This window comes from Oxyura jamaicensis, chromosome 10 (assembly GCF_011077185.1).
Source record: "Oxyura jamaicensis isolate SHBP4307 breed ruddy duck chromosome 10, BPBGC_Ojam_1.0, whole genome shotgun sequence".
NCBI lineage: Eukaryota > Metazoa > Chordata > Aves > Anseriformes > Anatidae > Oxyura > Oxyura jamaicensis.
Genome location: NC_048902.1, coordinates 15,646,479 through 15,663,683, shown reverse-complemented (window position 1 = coordinate 15,663,683; position 17,205 = coordinate 15,646,479). Strand labels below are relative to the sequence as shown.

The 17,205-nt window shown below is 45.5% G+C and overlaps 1 protein-coding gene across 4 annotated transcripts in view; it reads right to left on the bottom strand.

The window, feature by feature from the left end:
• Positions 1-545: 545 nt before the first annotated feature.
• LOC118171951 overlaps positions 546-17,205 on the bottom strand; it is a 56,767-nt gene continuing 40,107 nt past the window's right edge. For 2 of the 4 annotated variants that reach the window (XR_004753484.1, XR_004753490.1), the window contains 3 exons: positions 4,963-6,783; positions 4,095-4,206; positions 546-1,340 (listed from right to left, as the gene is read on the bottom strand). Coding sequence is in view for 1 of the 4 variants with exons in the window: in XM_035335498.1 (XP_035191389.1) it covers positions 16,099-16,219 (121 nt within the window). In the remaining 3 variants the exon portion in view is untranslated. Of the gene's footprint in view, positions 1,341-4,094; positions 4,207-4,962; positions 6,784-14,501; positions 16,220-17,205 lie in introns of those variants that run through there. The other 2 variants (XR_004753485.1, XM_035335498.1) reach the window with 2 other exon arrangements.

Here is a 17,205-nt window from a genome sequence, read left to right as displayed (position 1 = left end):
GCAACTGTTGTCTTGGATGTTGTTCATCCTCCAGCCCTGACACAGTTGCATTCCCATAATTGCTGTTAAAGGATGATATATAAAAAGGATTTAGAGGAGACGTGTACTGAAGACACTCAGAAAGAGTGAGGCATTGCTTTTGCTGAGAGGAATCAGGTTTAAGTTATCCAGAGGCAACCTATCAACACCACTCTCTCTTATCAAGTGCCGAAGGATCACTCCTCTCCTGAAAACAAGACTCTGCTTTACTTAGAGCCTTACAATTTTTTTTCCTTTTTTTTTTTTAAGAGCATAATAAGTAACTGAGTATTTTCCAACTACACACTTATTCAAGCTAAAGAATTGTTTTTATTTATACAGCAATTTGTATGTGGATAAAAATAGCTTTTTCTGAACAACTTTAAGAATGGCACTTCCCTTTCTGTGAGGTTGATGAGATCTAAATACCAGTTCCATCTTCTTGGCTCTTTGGAACAGTACAGAGCAGGGCACTCTAAAAGTTGTTTTTTTGTTGTTGTTGTTGTTTGTTTTTTTAAGAGTTTTTTGAAGTGAAACATCAGGACATGAAATTCCAAACCCACTGAAGTATTGACTTATGCAATAATGCTGTAATGCCTCTCCTATGCTTCTAAAAAAGCATTGGATGAAATGGGCACAGTCCTGGAGTGCTCAGAGCCTGTCACAATGCCATGCTCTCCAACTTGATCTCCCTGGGCACCACAGACGAAGGCAACATGAAGGTGAGGCCACGGAGGGCACAGGCAGAGGAAGGCTGTGGCGCCCAGCACCGAGGCACTGAGACTTCAGGGAATGCAGAACCATCCTGCACAAAGCAGAATTAGCCAAGACCTTGGCTTAAAAAGCAGGCTGCCAGCTAAAAAAAAAAAAAAAAAAAAAGAGTTAAAAAGTATGAATTTTCATTCGGAGCAAATGATGTCCTTGGAATATATGAAACATCCATTACCAGACATCGATTTCTACCATATGGCAAATGCATTACTTTCTCTTGCAGCTACAGGCTCACACCTCACTGTCAGCTATTACACTGTGACAGAGAAGTCCACTTTGATGAAACGCATTGGTCTGGCAAGCTGATGGTGTTCAGACGGCGGTACAAACACGGGGACTCGCTGTTCTCATCCAGTCCCTGTCTCTAAATTACACCACACAGCCTGCAGTGCATCCGTGACAAGGGAACGTCTTCAGCCAAAGTGTCGCTGTGATTAAGCAAGCTAATTCAACTCAGATAAGTTCTTCAAATCATTTCTAAAACTCCTAGCAGGCTTTCAACGAGGATTTGTTTTGGCAGGTCTCAGTCTTTTCTATCTCATCATCACATGCTGCAATGGAAAAGAAAGATTTCAGGGCTCTCTTTCCTGGCTGTTAAAGCAGGAGGGAGGCCTCTCGAATTCATTTGCAGTTCACAGGTTGGAAACATCTGATCTGAGTGGCTCAGTTGGTTTACGTTTCTTATACTCAGCAAGAAATGCATCAGGAAAACTGCCCTGCAATATTTTCAGTGTAGCTGGAAGCAAGGTCCGCTGGACTTCACTTCTTAAGGTACTTCCAGCTTAACTCCTCTGAACGGTTAACATTCAGAAGAGCAGAAGAGAAGCAGAGCACAAGTCACAGAAATTCTGGACAGCGCAAATCCAGCTCCCAACAGGTGTTTTTTTTCTAAGCAAAAAATATGACATCCAAATGTGTCTCCTAGTGACTCAATTTGGCCCAACTACACAGAAAAATCTTGTCTGTTTTTCTCTGGCTCGTGTCTCTAAACCTGCTAAGTACCTATCCCTCGTTATTGCCATCAGCCCTGCCTAGGACTCCTTACACTGCGATCACATTCAGAGTTTTGATGTGACCTTCTGAAGTTTAATCGCCTTCCTCCCTGACAGCACAATCATAATTATTGATATTAGCTGACATGTACTTGCTGATTAAATCTAAAATAAATACTAATTGCCGATGCATCATTAAAAAGCAAAGACAGTATCTGACTCCAGGTCAAGTGTGGGCAAAGATCCAGTCACAATTAAAGACAAACCCTGCCTTGGTGATGAATTTGGTGGGGCTAGCACCTTGCAGGTTTTTCAGGGAGATTTCAGGAATCTCTGTGATGGCAGAGCTCTAAAAGAATATATCCTTGTGGGGCAACACACCAAACATGCAATGACAGTGCAGCACAGCTGGGTGAGCTGCCTAAGGCCAGGACGACATGAAACAAGTCCGCTGCTGTTCAGTTTGATGCCTTGCCCCATCTCTGGTACTGCTACTCAGTCTATAAAGACAATATTCACCCTAAGGGCTCTGCCTCTGCACCAGGGTGGACACAGGATGAAAGCTACATGCATAATTTCATGATGTTTTTTAGACCTGTTTGCTCACCACAAGTCGTGCTGCATCCCTGTGGCATTTTCCATGTAAACATCAAAAGGGCTCGATCAGGAACAAAAAAATCCTAGCAGCCCTAACAGCTTGCATCTGGGTTTGGCTCTTTATTTTCTGAAGCTTTTTCTTGTCTTTTAGTAAGGAGTTCAGGCCCGTATCTCCCTCACCCCAAAGCTGATCCAGCCACTTACGGGATTCTCAGTGAGATCATTGAGGAAATATTTCCAGTTGGAGGTCTTTGCTTGGGGATTTTTTTATTTATTTTGTCCTGTGCTTGGCATCAGTTACAGGTGCTTTTCCTATTTTGGATGGAAATGATATTAAGCAGTATTCCTAAAGGCCCTTTTGGATTTTTTTTTTTTTTTTAATTTGCCAAAAAAGCTTTTGAAGGAACATCCTCCCCTGGCCCCCAGTCTGACAGGATTCCCTGACCTGCATAACGCTGTCCAGATTGAAGCATGAGAAACATTTCGAAAATGAACTATGCTGAAGTCTGGGAGTTATTAGCTGCCAAGAAATCCCAAAAGCTTTTAAACCTTGTTTGCAGCTGCAGAGTAGGAAACCTAGGTGCTATTCTTAGAGGAATTGAACAGGAACTGTAAATTCAAGGCAACTCGCTGCTAAAATACAAAGGTAAAGAATTAAAACAGACTTCAGAAAAGAGCAACCCAAGCCATAATGATGCCAAAGTGACTGATTGAAAAGGAAGTTAAAAAAAAAAAAAAATCAGTACACCTAGCTGGGATATAAAATTCAGAGTGAGGTAAAGCAGCACTTTCACTGAAATCCTGTGTCCTTCGCAGAGGGTTGCAGCTCTGGAAGAGGAGGCTGGAGAGCCTGCAAGGATGGGAGATTTATGCTGCACTCCTGGCACAAAGAGGCAAAGACCAGACTCATACAACCTGCCCATAAACATCTATGTGAAGGAACCAAACATTTCTCCAGGCCCACTGCAGGCTCAGAAAATCAGGTCCTGTCCAGTTGCCTTATGTTCAAGCCCTTCAAGAGAAGTGTCCCAAATGAAGACATTGCTTGCCACCATTTCTTCCAAGGACTCCAGAAAGGCAAGCTAGACTCCCAATGCAGGAGAATACTTTTGCACACCTGGCTTGTACTACTTTAAGGAAAATTACTCTCAGGAGCTAATTAAAATGCATGCTTTCCCCCCTCTAGCTGAATAGATTAATCTATTTCATTTTCAAAAATCTCTCTTTTTTTTTCCCCATCACTTCAAGTATTCAGAAGAGATTACGTTATTACAATCACAACTTGGCCTCGGTCCCAGAGTACAGAGATGAAGAGAGAAAAGGCTTTTGTTGAGCGCGCACACACAAACTCACTCACACGCGCACACGCACCAAGCACTCAGCATAAGGGGTCGCTCCTATAGGGTATGTGAGAGCACGTTAATCAGCTAATAGCTGGGGGGGGGGGGCTCAATTCTTATGGCAGAAGCCATGGAAGTGAAAGATTTCTAGCGGAACATAAAGTCAATACAAAAAAAAAAAAAGGGGGGGAACATGATGGAAAACTATGAGGCAATTTTATATAAATATATATGTGTGTGTAATATACTTATATATCAATATATATTATATATAATATAATATATAATGTTATATATATTTATATTTAAGCATGAAAAAGCATATCTTGGTCTCTCAGAAGCGATGGAATAGAAGGAACAATTGAACAATTTTTACCAAGGTTCAGTGGTTGCCGCTGGGCACTGCAGGGATGAACTCGATGGCAAGGCTGCATCCAGGTGAAAGCAAAGCCTCTCAGCCAGCGAGATCCTTTTGGCTCAATCCACAGCTAAAAGAGGTTAAACAGCTACTAATAAATCAGTACAGCGCAGTCCTAATGCAATGAGAGAGTTGCAAGGGAAAAAAAAATATTAGAAAAACGACATCTTATGTTAAGATGCTTTATTAGAGCGCAGCTATTCAAACTTCCCCTGGAAGGAACTAATCCCTTGAGGTAAAGGGACCAGATTTTCTGTCAGTTATGCCAAAGTGCTTTCTTCAAAATTAATGCAAGGGCTGGGAAGCTCACACAGTTAAACGAGAGCAGAACCGCTGTCCCTGCAGGATTCCTCCTCCCAGTGCCGGCCTCCCCCTCTGCTCCAGATGTTTGGGGAGGGGAGGAAGCCGAGGCTGTGCTTCCACATCTATTAATATCACATCTGTACTCCCAGATTTCGTGGCAGGACAAATTTGATCTGGATCAAGCACAAAGGCATTTTTGTTGACTTAGCCCGAGCACATGATGTGATGCGCTCCAGTTGTAAGCTGGTTGCCCGTCTTATGTTGGGCTGAAGATGATGGACAGGACTGGCCTTGGCATAGAGGCTGCCAGGATGAAGTTGCGTCTCCAAAATACTTGAGTGCATTTGAAACAGCCTGGGGGTTTGTACAGGATCAGGACTTTGTATGGAATGGACCAAGCCCTTTCCTTGGACGCCTTAAATCCAGGTGCAGAAACTCATGGAATGGAGGCCACAAAAGCAGACTCTAAATCCTAAATCTGCACATGCAAAACAGTCACCGTTTTCAAAAAGCCCATACCCACAAGAAAAGCAGACATGCTGAGGATTAGATCCAAGTCTCTTCCTCTGTCTTGCTGAATCAGGGGTCGGTCCCCTGTCGGCACCGCTGCTGGTGTGCCCTGGCAGCGCAGCTCCCCGCGAGCCTACGGCTGAGGGGTCTTCCTAGGGGGGGCAGCAGCTCCGAGCACCAGCACTAACGACCAAAAAATTTCATTTCTACATTTCATCAGAAGGATTTGGGTTTTTAAATTATATATTTAGTGAAAACACAAATAATTCATGAGTGTTTTCAAATACATGAATAATTCAAGCTGGAACAGAAATAGCTAAATCATCAGGGCCATCATCCTCGTAGAGGCATATAGCATAGGTTATTTCAAGTACATTTCACTGCAGGCTGGCACGTGCACACATTCTCTAATAAGCAGCTGCACCCGTGCCTTTTAGCCCCCACAAAACCCAGATAGTCACAATATCCCAGACTCAGGACGCCTGTGATGCATCTGAGCCCTAACTGAGCTCTGGGTTTAAGAGCAGGGACAGAACCAGTTTGAAATCCCATTTTATGGCTCCCCAAACCACATCTGAACCATGTGGTACGTGTGTGGCATTTAAGAACAAATTATCTGAACACCATACAACTGTTCCCTAATAGCTGACTCCGAACTCTAGCAACCAGCATTCCTGCATGCATATTTGTGGCCGGCATTGTGTAGACTTTGAGGCATGTATATTTGTTAATTTGAAGTCTGTGTATTTTGTGGGCAGCGAGGGTGTAACATTGAAACCATAACTTCATTGTGAAAAAATTTGCACTTCATACATATATATTATGGAAATTTGGAATGAGCTGGATGGTCAGACACATTAGGAGGCATTCTCAGAACAAAAGCTCACATTTGTAAGTAACTTTTAATGACAGTTTCCATTATCTTCACATCAACAGTTTTCTCTTTTTTTTTTTTTTGTAGTATTATTTCTCTTATTTTGTTTTCAAAGTTTACTTTTAATTTCCAGTTACATTTATGTTAAAGACTGCATTTTACATTTCACTTATCCCATTCCATCCAACAGCATCCCTTAAGGCCACTCCACATCTACTAATATAAACTGAAAACCTATGGCTATTTTGTCAGGTAATCAGGGACACGTTCAGCCTCCTGAAAGAGCAGTGGTTTATCATGTGGTTTATCATTTAGGTTTCAAGCATAAAATATTTGGAGGAAAAAAAAAAAAAAAAAAAAAAAAAAGCCCCCCTTTGACATCTCATTTCTTGCTATTTTAGCGCACAATGCCAAAACTGTATTCCAGTACATGCATCACCCTGCCTCCAGCCTTCCCCTTGTTCTGGCCTTCACACCACGCCTGGTCAGCCTCATGCCAGGATGAAATTTAAAACTCAGACCCAGAGAACTGCAAATTCAGCATCACCAAAAAAGCCTGTAGCTGTTGTCACCTTAAGCTCTGCAAACACTGACGGAGAGGAAACCCAGCCAAGTCTCACAATGAGCTTTATGCAGGAACACGGCTTTTGTTCACCCGGAGAAGTCAGCCAGGCCCAGGATGCTGCTAGCCTCAACACAGCACAAAAAGACAAAGGAGAAAGTCTCAGCCCAGAAAAAATGGAGTTAAGCGTTCCTGTCTGTGAGCGTTTCCATTAAGGACTTTAAGCTGATTACTGAAGTCTCTGTGTGTCATCTTCAGGATACCCTTGTCCCACCAGGGACACAGTCCCTCCTGCTCCTGGTAGGAGGTGACGTTGGTGCTTCTGAGATGGGAACATCCTCCCACCAACTTCTTGGCTATAGCCAGAGCCCTGAATGATCAGCATAGGGAATATCTAACTTTAAGGGAAAAAAAAAAAAAATAGGAAAATTGCTGTCCCATGTACCACACTGCAGAGGTAAGCTTTCTGGGGTGGATTAAATGGCTGCTTTCTGGCCAGAGATGACACAGGAAAAGGCAAAAAATATCAGAAGGACGATATAAGTGTAATGTTACATTAAGAGGAAATTAAGGAGTTATAGTATTGACTTATACAGTTATATCTGGTGACATTTTACATTCCCTGCTTATTCGCCCAGCTGTGTCTCTGGTTTGGAAAAACTTGGGCTCAGAACAACTAACAAAAAAATGCTACGTGGCAAATGGCTAACACTGAGTGTGCTGGAGCCATGTCTTCCCTGACGCTCTGATCTTGGGAAATATAATGGCTCATTCATTCTCTTCCTTTCTTTTTTTTTTTTTTTTTTCCTTCCCTTCAGTTTTGTAGGAATTCTCCCATTGTAACAAGCCTTTGACCTAACCTCCATTTCTTCTAATACAGCCTGACATCTTCCCATCATATGTTAGCAGTGTGTGTCTTCAGTGAAAAGCAAACCAGCGATGGTGCTCGGAGGCCTAAAGAAAAGCAACGTGGAGGAAGAAAGAAAGAGGAACCTCGACCTTGCTGGTCCTTCCCAGCAATCTGTTGCTCCAGCAACTGAAAATCAAACAATGATGTCAAGACGACACAGCCGGCCACTTTAAACCCCACATCCAGTTGCTAGAGCAACTAGTTTCTAAAGTAAGTGATGCAGAGAGTTTGTTTCTCGGTAGTTTAAAAAAATAATAAATTAAAAATAAATAAATAAATGAGGGAGTAAATCAAGGCAGGGGATGTGTACCTGGGGCTGGGGGTCGGTGGGGGGGCCTGTGCCGCAGTGCCTGCTGAAGGGTCGGGGCAGAGGAGCCTCCCGGGAGCAAATTGCTCTGCTTTTCCTTTCGCCAGAGGAAATGCCAGAGAAGCAAGGACTGCTGCCAGATGCCACATGGCCACCAAATGTTCCCCACTGGCTCGGCAGTGCGGGGAGAGCTGCCCGTCTCGCTTTCATCCCTGCTGCCCTCTGCCCCCCCAGCTGTCGCTGCCCAGCAGCCCCATCTGTCCCGCGGCCGTGGCTGCACCGGGCAGCTTCCAGGCTTCAAACGAGGAGGACAGGTGCTGGGGCCACCCCTGTGCAGAAAGCTTTTTGCAGCCCCTGCTGCCCTCCAGGCTTCTCCCCAGCCTCCTGGAGAGAGCTTTTTTGTCTGGGACTTCACTTCCTGGCTCCCAGAGAGCTGGAACCCATGGCAAAGAAGCACAGCTTTGGGATTTCACCCCTAAAACTTCCCCAGCACTCTGCTTCCGCTCCGACGGAAGATGGGAGGTGAGGGACAACCTTCACCCACGTTCCCTGCTTGGAGCGACCTCGCTGAGCTCAGCCACGCCGCTGACCTCCTAAGGAGATGCTTCTCCCCGCGCGCCTACAGGGAGCGACGTGATTAACTCTTCCACTGATTCATCCTTATCCATTTATCTAATAGAAACCATTTCGTACTCCATTAGGCCCTTGCCCTCACTGAGTAATCCCCGGTTGTATCATGCCTTGGAATTAGTCTGTAAGGTCCTCAGGGCAGGGATCATGCCTTGGAAGGTGCCTCACAGACTTTAGGCCATTGCTAAATTAATAAGAACGTAATAAAAGTATTAGAGAGCGCTACCGAGGGAGGCATTGTTATGCCCCAGAGGCAGCATATCTGGTTAACAACCCTGAAAAGAAATGCCAACAACATTAGCCTCTGCCCCTACATCCCTCTGCCTAATGTAAAATTAAATAGCTACAAATTACCTATCTATTTTTCTATCTGCCTAGGCAATTAGCCCATGCTCATTACTGGACATATGGGGATACATCCAAGCACTCATCAAGACAGGAGGCACAGCACACAACGTGGCACAAGTGGGTTCTCCCAGGCCTTCAAACTCCACTATAAAGCATAGCAATAAACCCACAATACATTGGACCGTCAGCGGAGGTCAGGAAAATCCTGCCTCATCCTAGGCAAGGAGGAAAACCTGCAAAATCTGGCAAGAAGAGCGTCCAAACAACAAACCAAGAGCCAACGGTGGCAAACAGGCTGTGAGAGCCCTATCAAAGTGCACGGAGGATGAGGACAAGCAGCCAGGGATGTTTATTCATATGGGAAAGGCAAGCACCAAACTACAGGCAAATACGGCTCGGTGCATTTATTTGCAATTAAAGCATGTGCATACATCTCCATGAAGATGAGGTGCACCCTACTGATTAGCGAGCCTGCTGCCAACAGTGCCTCATCAAGGGTAAATCCACAGAATTGCAGCAAGTGGATAGTGGAGCATCAAGAGAAATATTCCCTGGGAACATCCAGCCAGAGGCTGCCCGGTCAGCAGCAGGGAACAGGACCCCTCGGATGCTCCGGCGGGGATGACGGCTGCTTCGGGCACTGCAGCAGCAGCCCCACACGCCATGGCTCCATTAAGCAAAGACTGCTGTCGCGAATGCACTTTAATCCAGTTAAGTTCAAGCCCTCCGTTTTTACAGTTTGACAGTAATGCTATATTTTTATTCAGCGCAGGATCAGAGGTCTGACGAAACCTCGTGTTGCCAACATAAAAGTGGAAGGAGCTTTAGCTAATCCCAATGAAAACCAAGTCCACTTCTTTCTCCCCACACCCCTCCCGTAAAGAAATAAAATGCAAACCCCACATTTGACTCTTGGAAAGGAAAATTCCCTGCTGTCCTCAGATGGTTAAAACATGCAGCTTTAGCAGGCTGCATAAGGAATAGTAATTACATACCCTTCACCTCTTGCCAGCTTGGTGTTGTTTTTTTTTTTGGTGTTGGTTTTTTCCTTTTTTTTTTTTTTTTTTTGTTTTTGTGTGGTTTTGTTTTAAGTCTTTCAACTTTTAAAATGTTCCTTTTTTTTTTTTTTCCCCCAGTTATGTTTCTGAGGGAACGGATCTCACCCGCCATGGGAAAGGGTAGGTTGGGGAGCCAAAAAAAAAAAATAATAACCAAGAGAAGGGAGTTCACAGCCTGCATCCACACCATTATAGAGAGAGAGAGAGAGAAAGAGAGAGAGAGAAGGAAAGCCCAGGTCTGCAGTGGAGTTAGCCTGGCCATATTAAAGGAGCAGGTGTTGTACTGAGTTAATTTGTCTGGGAGGAGACCTGAGCAAATCCCAGCAGCCCCGCTGAGCAGAAAAGCTTTGCTTGCTGACACAAAGCCCTCCCTGCTGCAGCATCGCTCTTGCTGTCTTCCCTTCCCTCCTCCTTGGCTTCTCCTAACTGCAGGGCTAACATCCCCTGACAAGTGCCCCTATCTCCCACCCTCCCTGCCCCAGCCCTGAGTACTATAACCTTCAGAGCACCCCTGCTGCACCAAGAGCATGGTTGCTGGCCATTACGGCATTGCTGCGATGCCCGGTGCAGGGAGCAGAGCAAGCGGGCTCCAAAGATTCCCCTTTTGAGGCTGCAAACCCAGGAGCCACATCAAAGCCGGCTGTGTGTCTGATGTTTGCTGTGAGCGATGGTGTCAGGGAGGGTCCTCTCTGACTGCCGCGCCGTGAATACGTGCACTGCTGGCACAGCCCCTGGCCACGCCACAGGCTGAGCGTCAATTACCAGAAGGGTCTGGGGAGCAGCAAGCCACAGCAAGCGAAGGTGGGAAGAGAGGTTATTTATAAAGTTATTAACACAAGGAGATGGTCCTCACGGGGCAGAAGAGAAACAGTCTGATAAAGTCTTCTGTTGGCAATGAGAAGAGGTCAAGGCTCAACACGCATCATCCCAGCATTTCTCACTCCCAAATAAATGCCCAGAGAGCAGCACTTCCCCAGGACCTAGGGCTGTTACACAAAAATCACCCTTTCCACCTGCATAGCAGCACCTCCTCTTGCTGCTGGTGATTTACACAAGACACAAAACACGGAGCACATGTCCCCAGCAGTTCTGCTGCTACCAGGACTTTGCTCTGGGAACAGAGCCCAACGTGGCAGCAGGACTGAAGCCAGCACCTCCAGAAGGTGATTTTACCAATGGTGTCAAGAAGTGCCAAAGCTTCTCCACTGTTCATACCATAGCAAGGCAGATTCATTGGAAGAAGAAGAAAATGTGCTGGGTTGCTCAAACACCAGCTGCACCCACCCAGGTGCCAGCCAAAACACAGCAAGCTGCGGCCACCACCAGACACGCAGAGGGTGCATAGGAGGGGACAAGGTGGAGGTAAGAAGGGTGATCCTGGTCCAGCTGCACCAAGCCCTTCATGCCACAGGGACGGGAGGTTTGTAAAGGCAGTCTGGGGAGGGAGAGAAGATGCCCATCAGACTAAATTTACAAGAATTATTCAGACACATATCGGTTTCTGTAGGAATGATGGCTTCTTCTGTGCATTTAGGAGGCAAAGGAAGATTACAGGACACCATCAAGCAGTGAAGAAGCCCTTTCAGAAAGTGCCCAGAGATTTCACTGCATGGCAGAGCTGAAACAAAAGGCACCCTTTTAAGACACAGTGAAAGGAAAAGAGCATTGCAGAGGAGAGGGAGGAGCTGTGGGGATGGATGAGAGCAGCCGGAGAGGAATTCCAGGGGGACGTATAGGCAGGCAGTCGCAAAGTCTGTTAATTATTTAAAAAATAAACTAACACAGAAGAGGATGTCCCAGTGAGGAGGAGGAGGCAGGACGTCAGAGGGCCCATCAATTATACACAAACCAGCACAAGGACACCGCAAATAAGGGTTCAGTGGGCACCCTTGGGGCTCAGGCGATGTCACCAGAAGCTGGTCCTGTCCCACCCCCATGTCACAGCACGGTTCCTTTGTGTCCCCTCCTTACCCCTTCTTTGTGTTGTGCAGCTGGTGCCTGAATCCACAAGGGGAAGCAAAGTGCCAAGCACGGCTCTGTGGCTATGGCTGCTGTTGCTAATTGCATTGCAACCCCTTTTTCACCTGGCATCGCTGCTGCACGCAGAAAACCGGTCAGCTTGGGAGCCTCTATTCTCATTTTTGGGATGGGTTGGGTGTTAGGCAGAAGTCAACTGCATCCAGGTTACTGCTTCTAGACCAAGGGAAGCAAAAAGTACACAAGGCAGAAGACTTCTAATGATCCATTTTCCTGACCTGAGCTTGAACTGATGTGGAGCAGTATCTCCAGAGCTGCAGATCCCCAGAGATTTCAGTAGGCTCAGGCTGCACACAACGCTCCTGAGGACTAGGCAACGTGATTTGCCTTGGCTGAGCAGCCACCTACATTGACCCACAGAAATAATAGTCCAGGGCCATACCCTCCTTCTCACTTTGTGGTGTGCTAGCACTTGTCAAATGCACTTTCTGCACATGTGAGGTGGTATCAAGACATTTAACACACAATGAGCACAAGAATACATGGGATTCAATCAAAAGGCAAAATTTCAGCCTGCTGAGCTCTCTAAAAGTGACAATAAAATACATCCTCCCCCCCAGATAAAAAGGTAAATACCCTGCAAATCTTGCCTTTCGCTGGCACAAGAGTCAGATATTTGTTTCTAAGGGTTCCATTAACAGACAACAATCAAAATACAAAATTTAAATAGCAAAAGTATTTCTTCCCATTTTTAATATTTTCTAATAACTTCAGCATTGAACTGATAACCCAACATCTTCATTGCAACACTGTCCAGAAAATTTGGAGCTTAAGAGGGGAAGAACTATGTCAGGGCCAGCAGCAGCGCTCCTGCATCCCATGCCCACTTCTGTTGCTTTTTGTTAGGATGAGAATATACGAAATATTCACTAGAAACCAAAAGCACTGACTTGCTTTATGTATACCACCAACTAACCATCCAGCAAGAACCATTTTGGCTTACAAATGGGCGAGCCTGTAATTAAAACTGTCATCCTGAAAGTATGGAGACCCGTGGCCCATTACAAAACCTACACCCACCCAGGCTTTCTTCTCAAGGATGGTCATCCTAATTCCTCCCACTCCTCCGCTCTTATATTTGACATGAACTAACGTATTTTCTTTGAGTTGAGCTCCTCCTTAAAACACAGAAACATGCAGCTTGCAAGCAAGAGGGGTCATGTGTGTTTGATAGAAACCACCCATATAACTGAAACCACAGTTTTTATGATAAATCGGCAAATGGGCAAACATGCAAAACTGTATCTGCCATAATGATTTATTTAAAATAAACAAATCCAGCTGTGGTGAAATAACGAGTTCTCTGCAAACACACACACATATTCTGGCTATTTCATTACAAACATATTAAATCTAGTCCCTCAACTCCAGCTCTTGATGATAATTAAATACACATAAATGTACTGCAGTGAATTTGCTCCTGGTAATTTGCATAGCAGAAAATAATTATTCTGGCAATTAGATATGGTGCAACACGCTTTGTCTTTACGTGCACCGCAAATTTCTTCTGATGGTTTTGCATCACCCTTTAAGGGTTTAATTAATTGAGGCCCCCTTCCTATTAACAGTGTGACAAGTGTGATACAGTGGGTTCATGGTGGCTTGGCCTCCTGTCGTTAGAGCTTTGCTTCATTTACATGTTTGGGACAACTTTCAACGCTGCTGCTAGGGCTGGTGCTGCAAACCTCTTACCGCCTGTAAAGAGCCAGCTCCTTGCTGGAAGCAACTTTCCATTTGTTATTTATTATTTTGGTCATTCATCCAATTGTGCTGGCCTTGTGCAGTCATTACCCAAAGAGTGCCAGGGCATCCTTCACATCAAAGAAACAAATCTGCTCGCTCCCCTCCTGGACAGTCTGTTTGTCCTGTCGTGCACGGGGACGATGTATCTCTGACCAAGGAGAAGAGACTCAGACCTGTATCTGTTCAGGTTAGAAGCTTCATCCTTGGCTCAGCTTTTTAGTCCCCAGGTTTAGAAAGCGCTCCCCAGACACCGACAGGAATGAAGGCGAGGATCAAATTGATGAGGAGCATCAAGGAAAGCAAAGCTACTGAGCAGATTTGCAGGGCTGGGGTTTGTACAGCCAGCAAGCCCGGCCTTTTCTTCTCTAAAGGCATTTCTCTTTGAACGTTGGTTGTAAAAGCCTGAGAGAAAGCCTTCTCTCCCTCTTGAGGCTGCTTCCTGAGCTACAGCTGCAGCCTCCCCTGCACTTCAGCCCCCAGCCTGTGCTGAAGGGCACGAAGTGCCTTGGGATGCTTCCAGCACCCCTGATCTCAGGAGGGTCTCATTGCTCCAGAGATTAAAGATGGAAGGGAGGCATATGTGAGAAATAGGGATTAATTAAAGCAAGATTTTAGTAAATTTTTGAGCGCTGATTTGTTGCAGAACCACACATGGTAATAAAGGAACTGGTGAGGCAGAGCCTAACAGGGCAGCACCTCTTCAGAGAGCCCAGAGAAACAAAGACAAAATGGACAGCAAGAAATGCTTGAGAGGTGAGACCATCACCAAGGGGAGCTTCTTCCCCTGCCCTCCTCTCCTGGTCCCACTTTCTCACAGCCTCAGACTCACCCCAAGAGCTTTGCCCCCTCTCCAGCCCCATTGCTTTGTCCTGCTCCATCTCACAGGCTGGGCAGTGACCCCCAGCTCTCATCCAAAGCCATTTTTACACCCCAACACACACCTCCTTTTTGTTGTCCTTCACCCTCTGATTTTAATTGCAGTTTTGTGCATTTCCACAACAACAGTGAGAAAAAAAGATGGCCCAGAAATGAGGGTAAAAGGGGCAGAGGAAAGCCACGTTTAATTCTCCCCTCTTCCACTGACTTCTCCTATAACCTCAGGCAAGTTATTTTACCTCTGTACACCACTGCCTTCTTCAAAATATTGCCCAGAGAAATGTATTGGGACAACCTGGACAGCCCACCCTCCAGACCCACTGCAGCCCCCCTACAAGTACCCCTGAGCCCACCTGAAGGTCAGGCAGGGCAGGAGGGGGGGACATGGCCACCCAACGCTCCCCCAGCACCGAGACCCGCTGCTGGGGTGTGAAAAGGAAGGGGAAAAATGCGACAAAAGGCAAGAATAAAAAGACTTCCAGCCCAGAGCATGGCTGGGAAGAGCGCACTCCTTTTTCTCATGGTTACTCTTTTCTCTTTCTCTCTTTTTGGCCTGGCTCGTGGCTGCCTGCAGCTCCCTCCACTCGTTGCCTAGCACGGGCAGCATTCATGGCAAGCTGAGGTACACCATGGATGCTCCCTGGAAGCAGCCTGCTATTTCCTACCCAGATGTCCTTTATTTCGGTCAGTGTTACTGCTTGGAGAGGGACAATAGCGCTTTATTTCCATGGCACTCATCTTCAGCTAGTCTAGTGACAGCCTTGCCTCACCTTCAGCTATGCTGTGCCCTAGACGAATATGGTGCAGAGAATAATTCAAAACAAATCAAGAAGGCTAAAGATGTTAATCCTTCCATTCTGCGGGGCCAAGAGTTTATTTTACAAAGCACAAATGCTCGGGCTGCACAGTTCTGATCAAGTGCCCTGTAACAGTCAAGAACAGCTGAAGTAATTAGCAATGCCACATCTCCTCCAAAAGGCATAAACTCCAGGGAAGGAATGAATAGGAAAACTTTACAATACAGAGCCCTTAGCTCAAGACACATTTTAGGGATAAAGCTTTTAAAAGACAGAGGATAAGATGCTAGACTAGGACTTAGGAAAGGGCCAAACCCTATCCTTGTGTATTTGGCCCTGCTGGAGAGCCTCAGGATTCTATCTGAGATGTAAGATAGTGATGTTTGCTTCCTTCATGAAGTCATTTGGAACCCACTGACAGAGCAGGCTACATAAGCAGTGTACCTCTGAGTTACTTACACCATCCTATTATTTAACAGAGTTACAGATCAGACATGCCAGAACAGAGAAAAATGCTTCTACAAACTTCTAACCCCAAGCACAGCAGGATTTCTGGCTGGGTGTGAACCATCTCCTCCCGGTTAGATTTTGCAGGGGATCTTTGACAGGTTCACTTGTCCAGGAGGGAGGTTCAATTCCAGAGTCCTCCAGTCTTGCATCTCCAAAAACTGCACTTCTTACAAACAGGAAAGGTGAAATGCTCTCAAACGCTTACTATGTTGTGGATGGAGAGTCAGGTCAACCCCTCATACATATGAACCGTATTTTTTGTTAACAGATCTTGAGTCCAGGTTTCCAAAATATTGTCTGAATAGTGGGCTTACCCGTAGTTTTCAAATTTATAATTTTTTCTTTTACGAACCTGTATTTCACCCGAGATGCTTGTGATTTGTTTATGCCCTTCTTTGTCATGCGAGCACCAAACACCTCAGTCAGATAAAGTACAAAGACCAAGACTTAGAAAGATATCCTGATCGTAAAAATGATTATTTTTTAACTCTCAGACCTTACTTGTTACTTCCACCGAAGTAAATGGGAGTTTTGCCATTGCCTTCAATACTGTGGAGCAGAGCCAGGGACTTTTGTCTGTTAATTCCTTGTGGATCATTTACAGCCTTCCAAGCACCACTGTAAAAATAAACTTCAGATTTTTAAAAAACCACACACACACAACAAAAAAACAACTGGAGTTAAAATGTGTATAAATACCCAGAGAGAAGCACTGGCATAACACCCCTACAGTATTTTCAGAACAGCTCATTATTTACTCATTAAATCAGTAAACGACAACTCCATTCTTCAGGACCAGCAGCATGTGCATTTGTCTCATCGGGGCAGGAAGAGACCGAATGATCCGTGATCCCAGGTATGGAGTTTGCTCCCGAATATCCACCGAGCCTGAGTAGAATGAGCTGGGCTCTGAGCAAATAAACACAGAAAAACACGGGCCAAAAACCTCTGCACAGGGGAGCCGAGCATCTCTTCTCCATAACCTCTCTGCTGCGGTGCAGTTGACCAACCCTAGATGCCTAAACTCGTGATGAAGGGAGAAAAAGCAGGCTACAGGGGACAATGAGCAACATTAAGTATTTAGGAAGCTAAAACAGGGACAAAGTGTGAAGGCTCACCCACCCTCTATTTCTTCCACTTTCAATGTGCTCCTCCTATCTCAAATATTTGAGTGACACAAAAACCAGCACTGGGCTAGAGTTTGAGCATTTTTGCACCACACTGTTACATATTTTCAGGCAGAACCCTTCTAAAAGTAAATATTTTTTCCCGCAGAAAGCATGTGAAATGTCACACACTTGCAAACTTCCACAAATCAGCTACTGAGAGAGTCAAAAACTGCAGCCCTGGACGAAACCAAGGGCAATGCTCCTGGGTGAACCTCCACCATCTTGCTGCAGCCATTCTCATGTCAACTGCTTGGGAAAAGAGGGGCTAAGACAAAAGGGGAGCTGAAAGCCCGGCGGCTTGAATCAGAGCTATAAAAGGAACAAAAGTAGCAGCAACAAAACTCTAAGGGCTCCTTTGGCACCCAAGGAGGAAGCTTAAAATACAGCCAGTTTCTCTCTCCCCGCCTTTTTTTCTCCCTATCTTCTTCTAAAAAA